Below are 12,276 nucleotides of genomic sequence, written 5' to 3'. Positions count from 1 at the left end.
CATTCAATTTTATGTCTTATAGGGTTTATACTGAGTACAATATTGTATAACTGTAATAATTCAACTGTAAACCTAAAAATGTACAGCCAATTTTGTAAGAGATGCAGCCTAGCTCAGAAAATTGTTATTGAATATGTCAATGCCAATGTAATGAAATGCTTCTTCTAAGTATGTGGTTACTAAATAAATAATTTTTTTTAAAAAGGTATTTGGTTCCCTGTACTGTAGGAACACTTCAGAATATACTATTCCTCCATGGATTTTCTCACCCGTGGTTTGGAGCACTGATCACAACAGGCAGTACCAGGCTGTTTGTCTCCTGTGGTTGTGACATAAACAAGGGTGTGACTAAGTCTTACTTAGCTCAGGGAAATCAGGACTAACAATACACTGTGAGTGTAGACATTCCATGATCAGCTGATGAATGAATGAGTCAACTACCCACCTAACTTTGTTTCTGGGAGCTCTACAAAGTTGTCATATGCTGCTTTTAACGAAAAAGGAGTGATTTACACTAACATATATTATCAGTGTGTGTTGAATGACTGCAGTACTTGAGTTAATCAGTCAGAAAGAATATGGCAAAAAATAAGAAAATGCCAAGGCAAAGCCAGCAAAACCACAGGGACCATGGGATTAATAAATCCAACACCACTGAATTTTCAGAAACAGGAAATGAGCTTAAAATAAGGAATGGGTGACTGTGTCAATGTCACATACCAGAACAGACCCAGACTTCTGGCTCCATGCTATGACCCTGGCGTGTGGCCAAAGAGGCCAGCTGGAGATTCGGGCCTGGGCTTAGCCACAAACACCTCTCTCACTTTCCCCTCCAAGTTTCTCTGGCCAGCCCAAATGCTGCTGCAGGAACTAATGTGTGATCCATTCCCAGTATGGAATGCTATGCAGTCCATAATACAACATGATCCTACAGCATTTAACATCAAAGAGAGATGCTTATCCTGTTTTTATTAATTACTGAAGCTAAGAAAAGAACTCTTGGAGATAGATACAGATTATACTCTGTGTGTATATACTCACACATACAATTATGTTTCTCTACATAATTATGATTTACCCTTTATTAAAGCACATATTAGAAGCTGGCAAAATGGCTCGGTGGGTAAAGGTGTTTACTGCCAAGCCTGACGACCTGAGTTAGATCTCTGAAACCCATATGGTGGAAGAAGAGAACCAACTTCCAGAAGCTGTCCTTTAACTTTCATACATCCACTGTGGAATGAGTGTGACAAAAATGTACACACACATACACACACACACACACAGTAAATAAATACGTAAAAACCCACATATTTACATCTATCTGTGTGTATATACACCCAAAGACATGAAGATACATCAAAATGTTTCAGTCAATACTTCTGGCTGATGGAAATGCACCCAGGGTTAACTGAAGGGTCTTGCCTGCACCTTATTGCTCAGAAGTCAGGCAAGGTTATTTGAAATACAGTCTCTAACCTGAACCTGGCTGGTTGGTTAAGTCACAAGCCAACTAGTTTGAGTGGAGGTTTGGTCAAAGACAGCAGTGAAGGAAGTCCTCACATTGTAGGTGAAGGGAAAGACCCCAAGGAAGGCCTGTGGGGAAGGCTGGAAGTAGAAATGGAAAATGGGGTGGTAGGAAATTAGAGAAACTCAGGATTGGTCAGAACACAAGCTGAGAAGGGAGCCACAGAGTACCTAACATGCAGAAAGCATACCGTGGAGAGAGAGGTCTACGAGATGATGAGACTACACTAGGAAAACAAGACTGCAAAAGCTTGCAGTGAATGCTCGGGAGTGCCTGAGTACAAGGACTTGGGGAAGTGGACTGTCTCAGAATCAGGGGCTCTGGTCAGCAGGGAACACTCTTTATCCTCAGGCTCTCCACTCAGTTACCATGTATTTAGATTCCAACAGGCAAAACACACTGAGGGAGAGAGAGCCTCACATGCTCCTGGTAAGAAAGCCTAGTCACCTCACAGCCACAGCTCAACAAGCTGATATTTAAGAAGCTATAAAAATAGTACATTCCCAAGCACCCTAGACCAAAAACAAACCTAGGTCTAAAAGATATGAGGCAGAAACTGAAGTATTAGCAGAACTAAATCTCTTCCTTGTCCCACATCATCTTTTCTCACAGTTCTAAGAGATGATGTGCATATTCCTTGCAAACATGTTTTCATGAATCCATGAACAGGACTTGGGTGGGTGATTCTGAAAGGCATACATGTGTATTCTTTGTCACAAAGTGAGTACAGCAAAGACTAAACAGGCGAAGAAGAGAATGGAAAGCTTGGTAAAATACAGATGAATGCAGTAGAAGTCTATGAACTAATAAGAACTCTTTCTAAATCTAAGAATCTGTATTTAAATAAGTTCAAAGTAGCGAAGTGTCCCTGCATATCTGATAAAATGTCTATCCATATCCATACACATTCACAAATCCCATTTATTCCAAAGTGCCCTCTGTTGGGGAGAGGTAAGTAACAAATACTGTTTCTCTAACTATATACAGCATTTCAGCATGTAGGATATTACCTTGTACAGACTTAAGTGAGTTTCTATTGCTTCACAAACTTTCGTTGCTTGCAGCCTTATTTTACAGGCCCAACAAGTCTTAAGGAAATGTAGCTGAGGGGCATCACATGACAATTTCTCCTAATTCAGAAGCCAAAACTAATTTGGTATGTTCCATGTCCTCTCCCAGCTGGGTGTGGAAGGAACTACTTCAGCAGCATTCCTGGTAAAACACAGCCATCATGAAGCTCTGTGGGCTCTGGTTCATTCTTGACCTCTCCAATGAGCAGACCACTCACCAAAAAGTTGGGACTAAGGAGTGGCCCATTAAACATACCATCAGGATGAGGGAGGCCACACTCAAGGCAGCTCACACATCTCATGTGAGTTCTTTGTTAACTCCCAAGTAAAGAGAATTGCTTAACTATTTTCCCAAGTACCAGTTGGTTCATCTTCAATATTCTTTGCTGCTGTTTCCAGAACTTACCTTCATTTTGGTAAGCCCTCAAGGACAGCAAAGCTAAGAGGAATGCTTTCTGAAGGACCACAGAGAAAGCCATAGGTTCTGATTTTCTGAAAAAGATAAGTTACAAGAAGGAAAATTTTATTTAGCTTTAACTTCTGGTCAGTTTCTTGGACCAGTTGTGGTCCATGATGGGATTAAGGGCTCTCGTGATGGGATGCTTCTCCTCTCCCTGCATCCAAGCCTCTTCTGCTACACCTTTGCAGGGAGACTGCCCCACGAAATGGTTTCTTAGGTCATAAATGAGACACAACTGACGATGTGTTAGTCAGAAGCCTAGGCCTCAAGGGGCCTTGGGTGTTTCTTCTCACTCTTGTTTTCCACCTTTGATAGGAAGAAAATAATTTTGGGTTACTCTGTTAGAGCCAGGAAAATGAGCAGGGCATGAGGCGGACTCTGTGTCAGCTTTCATCTGAGCTGCCCCAGGCAGGAGTCACCGAACCCAGAACTGAGAATCATGAAGACTTCCGTGTTGTGTGCTACTGAGGCTTGGTGGCAAACTGAGGCTTGGTGGCAATAGGTCATTGACAGGTCAATTCATTTAAGTCGTTCAAACCAAGCAAAGTGTTACAGTAAAGCAGAAAACAAGTTAAAAATTAAGAAAATAAAAAGATGATTAGAAAAAGAGCAAATGCTGAGGACTGGAGCGATGACACCACAGTTAAAAGCATTGGCTGCTCTTGTAGAAGACCTGGGTTGGAATCCCAGCACCCACATGGCAGCTAACAACCATCCATAACTCCAGTTCCAGGAAATCTGACACCCTCTTCTAGCCTCCACAGGCACTACGTGACACAGGTGCACTTACATACATGTAGGCATAACACTCACACATGTAAAATTAAAACATAGATAATTGAGAATAAAAAAAGGAAGAGAACAAATATCATAGTCTGAAAAGAGCTCAGTTTAAATTAACTACCGGAGCTTCTCCATTCTTCCCTATCTCCTTCACTGAAACTCAACCTGGGAAAAGGGATCAGTATACACTACCAGGAGACAGTTTGACATCGGTCAGGCACAATTTCCGGTTTTCCTTGCCTTCCAAGAAAGCTGTAAAATTGCAGGTCAAGAGCTTCACTGATTCATAAAGTGCTTTGATCCCAGAACAATTTGAGGGCAGCAAGAGTGCAGCATGATGACCTCAGGAAGGCCACTCCATTCTTAAGAACAAGTGTGTTAGTCTGGGGAAGTGTTAATCTTCACTTTTCTACTTAGGTCTCTGAGTCACTAGAGAGACTCACAGCACAATTCATAGAAAGCCAATTTTTGCTTTTGTCTACGTGCCCAGATTTCATCCAAATCTAGAAATTTGATGAGCCAGTTTATCAATTTCCACCATTATGCTCTCTGCTTATTTTCAGATGTGTTTTACAGGTCAGTTGGAACCACAGCAAAGACAGGAATGGGGTAAGCTGCACAGATAAATGACTCTATGATGGTCGACACTGCCTGCACAGGAGACCACTGAGGAAGCAGGCCGGCCTGCTCAGCACAGCCCTCGGTCCCTTTCCTGTCAGCACTGTTTTCTGCTACTTTCTACTTTCGGCACATACCATTCCATGCATACCTTCTCCCTATCTCTACTTAAACCTTCATAGTCCAACTAATTTTCAAAGCCAGAGGACTGCCTATTTAACAGGAAAGAGTGCAGGTTCTGAACCTAAGAAAGTAAAGGAAGATGTCCAGAAGGAAGAGTCTGACACTGTTCCGAGGGCCCCTTCTGGCCTAGGTCCAGGTACAGCATCACAGTTTCCTCACGTTTGATCTGCCCTCAGAATGGCCATGGCCACCGTGGGAAGGACATTTCACGTAGCACATTTGAAAGCAGAAAATTACAAAGTTGCTGAGAACACCACCAAACATTCTCTTCATGGAAGAACTATTTAAAATGTTTCCAAATACATGGAGTTTCCTCACGAAGCTAAATATTGTACATGTGACAAAAATCATAGGTGCAGAAATAGTATTGAAAATCAGAAGCCACCTGCCCTTTAATAGAAAGTAGAAATTAGAGACTAAAAGTCATCAGGTAACATAAGTGGAAAATATGCGTATTCATCAAGGAGCACCATTTGGGTATGACAGGAGAGTCTTTAGCAATCACAGGATGGTGGTGTTGGGAGCTCCCGCCCTCTTGCTCTCTCACACTTGTTGGGCTGTGAATCCTGGGAAAGGATGTCAGTGGTCCTCCTCCTGACTTCCTGTGGTCTTCCTTCTTAGGCACACAGCTTTATACTTGCCAGGCAAGTTGTAACTCGGTGGTCACGATCAGCACCTCAGTTCAGTGGCTTCAGTAGTCCCCTCCCTGCTGTTTCACTTCTCTCAGGTTTGCTTCTTCACAGTCAACCACAGTCTGAAAATAAGACAGGGAAAATTCCAGAAATAAAGAATTAGAAAGTTTAAATGTTCTTATATGATTTTTTTATTTAAGAGCACACATGTCATGGTGTGCATGTGGAGACCAGAGGACAGCTTCTACCATATGGATTCCAGGAATCTAGCTCGGTCATTAGGCTTGGCACCAAGTGCCCTTACCCGATGAATCAGCTTGCTGGCCCAGTAAGTTTTAATAATTTTTGCTACAGTTTATTGTTATCAATAGTCTGTGCTGTTATTATCATTGTTAATGGCTTACTTTACATGTCTTATTATGCTGTCATGTACTGTACAGGGGAAGACAGTACATACAAAGTCAGCTCTATCATTCCTTTGGAGTACCCACTGGTGGTGTGGAATGTGCTCCCTGCAGATGGAGGAGACGACTGCATTACTTCTAGTGGTGTCACTGAACAACCACCACCCTCAAGCTGAGGATCACGGGCAGCAGGAGTCCGAGTCCTACTTGTCATTTGAAATCCTCTAGGCAAAATGAGTAAAGTTCCTCAAAATGTGCAGAATGGGTGTTGGCAGCTAGAACATCTCAAGAGACTCCATGGAGCTCTCTGTCAGAAGCCCCACAGGAAAAACTATCCCAACAACAGCCAGAGATGAACATGTGGAGAAATAGACATCACTAACTCACAAGCCCTGGGGGACAGCATTATGCACTTCTCATAAAACCCTAGTCTGAAGGTGCTGCCTGTTTCTTTTTTAAATTAATATGGATTTTCCCTTTTTGTTGAATTTTTGAGAATTTGATACAAAAAATTTTAGCCATATTTAGATCCCCTCTGTATCCTCCCTTACTACCCCCTATAAGTATATATAAATATATATTAAAGCCTATAGACACAGGTTTGTGTCCCCCAAATGCTCTTCATTATAGCTTCATTCGCTGGAGCCTAATCAAACCATCAAGTGCCTCACCCTTAAATGAGATTGAGTCTCCTAGAGGGTGAAGACTGCTTGTCCCTGAAAAGGACACCTACATCAAACCTCTGCCTCCTAAAACTCACTGTGGAAGAGGAGGCTGAAAAATCATAAGAGCCAGAGGAGGTATCCACCACTAAGAAATTTTCTACACATCTTGTCAATTACTCATATAAATTCACAGCAATGGTGACAGCGTGTACAAGTTCTATGCAAGCTCAAACCAGAAAAAATCCCAGCATAGAAATGGGGAAGTGGGTAAGAAACCCCAACCCTGCCTGAGAACTATTGGCAACTGATGGCAGCTTCTATCTATTTCCTGGTGAGACCCTGAGGTGGGGGAGTACCCAGCAGACTCAGGGACCAACTAGGAGGCAGATGTGCTGGGGGGAGAGCATAAGGGGGGAAGCCAGGGGTAAGATGGAAGGCTGCACAGAACAAAACAGAAGGAGCAGGCATGACATTTGAACAACTTGGGCTATGACAACAGTTAGATTGGAAGCACTGGAAGATTTTTCAGAGGAATCTCGTAGGCTAATTACACAGACTAGAGCTTGGAGATGAGGAAGGAATTGGAAGGGCAGGAGTGGAAAGAGGGACAGAAGCTGGGATGTCAGAGCCAACAGTCCAAGAGAAAATGGAGGGCTTAAGGCAGGGTTTTCACTGTGGAGGTAGTGAGGGGTGGTAGCAGGGAGGGGAGATTTTAAAGATAGAGCTGACAAGGCATGGCATAGTGACCAAATGAGACATCAGGAATTCTGACCCAAGCCCTTTGAAGAATAGTATCACCATTTATATAGCAAAGCAGAAGACTGGGCAGGAGGGATTGGCAGGCCTCTATCAAAAGTTCAATTTGAGACAGAAGTTTGAGATGCTTAGTTGACCAGAAAGAGGAAACCTCAAGTCACCAGATGAATACACAATTTGGAGAGAATTCCTGTCCCTCAGTAGAAGAAAGCCAGGTACACATGGGACTAGATGATTGCCAAGGCAAGGAATAAAGATAGAAAGGAGACAAAGTCCAAGTTCAAATCTTTGGGTAGTCCACAGCCTTTACTACTTCCCTCTGCCCCTCCCACACACACACCATGGTCAGCTTTCCAGCACTCTCAAGGATGAAGGCTGTGTGGGGGTGGGCTGGAAAGCCAGTACCTACCTGTGGAGCCAAGATCCCCATTGCTCATGGCACACCATGCACAGGCACCTCTGCTGCCCACATGGCAGGCTCAGAAACACAACAGCTCTCAGCAAGCAGGACCTCCACTTTTAACTTCCAGTAAGAAAAGGAAATCAGGGAAGTGTGTCTGTCTGCACCACTGAGTCCTTCCTCCAAATCTGTTCTTTCCCAGATCATATCAGTTCCAAAAAGAACTATGTGCCACTGGAGGATGGGTGCACATTTTACACTCACTGTCAATCAGAGATCCAGGATATGGTTGCCAGCCCAGAAACACCTGGAAAATGAACGAAAACTGGTACCGATTTTTCCTACTCTCTCTTCTTTGTTTCCAACTTATTTTAATGAAAAAACTAATTGATTCCTTTTCAAGGCTTTTTACTTTTGCCAAATATTTACTCAATTCATCATCTTCGGCACTCTTGGGGGGCTGGGGGATGACTACTCATTTAACTTCAAATCTTATCTTCAAAATCTGATTCTCGGTGAAGAGCCTCTGAATGTCCTTCAGTGTGAATACTACATGTGAAATAAAACACAACTTCCAAAGGACATACAGTCTGCCTTCCCTTCCCAGCGCTTCTTGCTCAGCCATGACTAAAACATTTATTCCTGGGAAGTTTCTCCACCATAAATAATCCTCATGAGACACAGCAATGGCAAGAGTCATTTGCTTCCCCAAACTTGAGTGTGTTGCCCAATTCTCCAAAAACTGACTGGGTGACCCACTGACATATGCAAATGTTATTTTAAAGAAGGAAGCCATTCATGAAAGGTACGTGCCTGGGTGTGTGAGTTTATGACAGTTCTATTCTTAGAATTGGAACCTTCTCTGGGAGAGATTATATACTAGACCACATGTCTCAAGATATTTCTAAAAATTGAAATCATACCAAAATTGTTTCCAATATCAACACAGAAAAACTAGAAATCAATCACAAGAGTCTATGCTGCACTACAGAGTGGCATGCCGGTTGCAGGAGGTCTTCCACCATCTTCATACTCAGCTGTCCACTCTTTTCAAGGGCACTGCCATTCAGATTTGGGAGCCCTTTTGAAGGGGCCTCATCATCACTACATAGGACCAATCACTTACACTCCCTCCAATTCTCTTCTTCCTAAAGCTCTACTACCAGGACAGATGCCATGGAAAGTTCAATGTACAGTTAAAGATTTCTGGACATGTGGCATCAATTAGAGTTAAAGCTGAGTCTCTAGCCTGGCATGGTGCCTCCACTCGGGAGGCAGAGGTGGGTGGATATTTGTGAGATCAGGGTCAGTCTGGTCTACGTAGCAAGTTCCAGGCCAGCTGGGAATACAGGGAGACAGTCTGTCAAAAAACTAAAATATGAATGAATAAATAAGCAAACAGATAAGTTAAATAAATGCTGAGTCTCTAACTGGTAGATGAAGAAAAAAAAAGGAAACCATAAATCCAAGGAATATTCTTAATCAAAAGAGATACAGGAATTTCATATATGTTAATCGTGGTATTTGAATCGTTTCAGAAAATCCAAAATTTAATTCAAAAATATTATTCCCACTCACAATACTGGAACAATAACGTGGGTGTTTGTAGGAAAAGGAAGCTCTAAGAATTAAATATTAGACTGTTAGCATTTAGCTTCTGTGTAACCAAAGGCAACTTAGTTAAGTCCTCAAAGGTGAAATTTCCTCTTCTGTAAATGAGAATGGAATAGCCTATTTTATAGAGTGGGCATGAGGATTAAACGGGAATATGAGAGACCACATGCAGGAAATTCAGTAAATCTTATCATTGCCAGGGCCTTATTCCCTTCAACAAAATATATTCCAGATAAACAGATATAATTATGGAGCATAAAACTACTAAAAGCACTTGAATAAAACAGTTGGATTTTTTTAATAATCTAGAAGGCATCACATGAAACCCACAAGTGATAAAGATAAGGTTGTTCCCCTGGTTACATACACATTTAAAAATTTTAGTACTAACTAGAAATATATGTGGCAGTTACTATTCCCACTATACAATGTTCTAGAAATAAGATAAAAGACAAACAGCAATAGAAAACCATAAATAAGTAACGCATGAAAAGAAGGAAATGCACATATGAAAAACAATTTACAAGAGTGCTACAAATTAAAGAAATTCAACTCAAAACAGTAGTATGGTACATGCCTGTAATCCCAGCCCATGAGAGGTAGAGGTGGGAAGATCACTGCACATCTAAGGGCAGCTCTATTCTACACAGCAAGTTCCAGAACAGCCAGGATTACACAGTGACACCTTGTCTCAGAACAGTAACAACAAACAAAACACAACAAAGCAGTGATTGTATGTATGAATATCTGTGTATATCAAATTGGCAGAAATCAACATGGTCTTAATACTGCTTGTTGTTAAGAGTTCACAAAATCATCACTCTGTCCCTCACAAGAATGCCTCCAGTAAATCATTAACAATCAAAGAGGGAAACTTTATAGAGGTGAATTTGACTATATCTATTAGTGTGCATTTATTTGTTCTAGAACTGATCCTATAATTTTATTGTTGGAGTTTTACCCTACAGGTAATATAAAGGTATCAAATGTCCATCTAAAGGAACTGGTCATTTTTAATTACCGTGTATTTCTACAAGGGAAAACTGTACAACATTTGAGAAGAATAAACTAGACACATGTGTTGACATGAAAGAATATCCCAGAATATTGAGTGGAAAATTAAGTTTCAGAATAGTGTTTTTACAAGAGCATCTCTGGAAGAAAAGGGAGGCAGCTATACCCAGAGCTCCTCAAAGAGGAGAGAGGTGCTCACAAGACCACTGTAACTCACAGCTCAGCACAGCCACACTGCCCAGTGATGAACCGAGCCTTTCACCTGCAGTGAGCTCCCCTAATGGACAACTTCCACAGGTCTAGCCACAACATTCTCAGAACTGCACCATGGCGGCAAGCAACCATTTCTCCCTTTCTTCTTCCCTGCCTGCTTTCACAGGTGCCAGATGAACACTGTTCTAACAGCCGTCTGCCAGTGCTCACTCTAATCTACTCTGTCCCTCACAAGAATGCCTCCAGTAAATCTCCCCTATGCTTCTTTCTGTCTTGTAGTCTTCTACCTAAAGGATCCAAATTGGCCCCCAAAAACCCCCGTCTACTCAAACATAAACTTAGAGGTGGAATGGGAGAGAGGAAGTGGGAGGATGAGCGAAATTACAAACAACCCTTTTGGGGCTGGAGAGGTGGCTCAGCGGTTAAGAACACTGATCGTTTTTGCAGAAGACAGGGATTTGAATCTCAGCACCCACATGGCAGCTAACAACTGTCTGTAACTCCAGTCCCAGGGGATCTGACAGCCTCTTCTGACCTCTTCGGGCATTGCACGACAAGGGTGCATTTACCTACATGCAGGCAATACATGCACACACATACAATAAAATTAAAAGAAAAAAAACACACACTTTCAAGTCACATGGTTCTGCAGCATAAGGCATTCTTCACAGAACCTGCTGGTCTGTTTATACATGCACATACGGCTTCAAAAGTAGAAGTGACTGATTCTATTGTTCTCTCAGTTGCACCCAACACTCCAGGAGGATCAACAAGTTGACATTGATCTGTCATTTATTCTAACCCATGGCTATTAAGCAAACTTGAAAGAGCTTAGTCAATTTTAGGACTTGGATAAGCCTGGGAGGGTGTCATCTGTTACATATAAACTCTGTGAGCTGCTAGCCTCCAAAAACAAATGTTAGTAATGCATTCCCAATGCAAGATGTAACCAATGTCCTATGTGGAAGAACATACCACCACCCTTCTGATGGGTAGACACTGAATTTATATAGGAAGTTAATTTAACCTAAACCTCCCACTCACTAGGCTGGAAGCAGAAAGCAAGGACCAAGATAACACAGTACATGAGAATTTTACTCATAAGAACACAGCTGTGTTGCTGACTTGGGTCTTTTGGAAAGTTGAACACAGCAGCAGAACTTCTTTCTGTCTTTACCAGAATATTCTTTTTTGATGATTCTTTTTTTTCTGAATAGTCTTTATTATTTTCATATTTGCAGAGCCACTTACAACTGTGGCTTATCTTTGAGTAGACCAGATTTTATATTCAGATGGGATATATTTTATGACTCTTCTTAAATCAACTTTTAAATAATTCACATAGTCAATTGCCTCAATTGTTTCTAATCAAGAAATAGAGCTAGGTGTCATATTTTAAGACTCTCATTAATGTTTCTTTTAATGAGATGGGGGTATGGAGGATGGAGGGGAGGAAGAACTAAGGGAGGGAGGGAGGAAAGAAGAAAGGGAGAAAGGGAAACAACTTTAACTTGGTTCCTTAGCATGTAATCTTTGTGTATGTGTGTTTGCATGGTCACATCTGTGCATATTTGTGGGCATGTGTGTGAAGTCAGTGGTCAACTTCAAGTGTTGTTTCTCAGGAGCCATCCATCCGCCTTGTTTCTTGAGACAGGGTCTCTCACTAAGACCTGAGGCTAGCTGGCTGATTAGGCTAAACTGGCTGGCCAGTGAGCTCCAGGATCCGCCTTTCCCTATCTTCCCAGTGCTGGGATTACAAGCACATGCCACCATGCCCAACTTTTTAAATATGAGTTCTAAGGATCAAACTCAGGTCCTCATACTTACCTAGAAAGCACTTTATCAACTAAGCTATCTCCCCAGTCCCCAGCATGCAATATTAAAAGAAACCAATTTATACATCCTGCCAATCACATGTTACAGATATCACTAGGAT

At 41.9% G+C, this 12,276-nt stretch overlaps 1 protein-coding gene across 10 annotated transcripts in view; it reads right to left on the bottom strand.

Annotated features, from left to right (window-relative positions):
- Osmr (oncostatin M receptor) overlaps positions 1 to 12,276 on the bottom strand; it is a 70,224-nt gene that overhangs the window by 52,467 nt on the left and 5,481 nt on the right. For 4 of the 10 annotated variants that reach the window (XM_029567797.1, XM_029567795.1, XM_029567796.1 and 1 more), the window contains exons 2-3: positions 5,284 to 5,396; positions 3,005 to 3,090 (exon numbers count right to left, since the gene is read on the bottom strand). In XM_029567797.1, coding sequence (XP_029423657.1) covers positions 3,005 to 3,077 — 73 coding nt within the window. In that variant the 5' untranslated portion in view covers positions 3,078 to 3,090; positions 5,284 to 5,396. Of the gene's footprint in view, positions 1 to 3,004; positions 3,091 to 4,033; positions 5,083 to 5,112; positions 5,397 to 7,508; positions 7,614 to 12,276 lie in introns of those variants that run through there. The other 6 variants (XM_029567793.1, XM_029567792.1, XM_029567791.1 and 3 more) reach the window with 6 other exon arrangements.

The sequence above is a fragment of the Nannospalax galili genome, unplaced genomic scaffold (genome assembly GCF_000622305.1).
Source record: "Nannospalax galili isolate Female #2095 unplaced genomic scaffold, S.galili_v1.0 scaffold139, whole genome shotgun sequence".
In the NCBI taxonomy this organism is placed as follows: Eukaryota; Metazoa; Chordata; class Mammalia; order Rodentia; family Spalacidae; genus Nannospalax; species Nannospalax galili.
The sequence above is the reverse complement of the archived record's forward strand: the minus strand, read 5'-3'. Positions and strand labels throughout refer to the sequence as shown.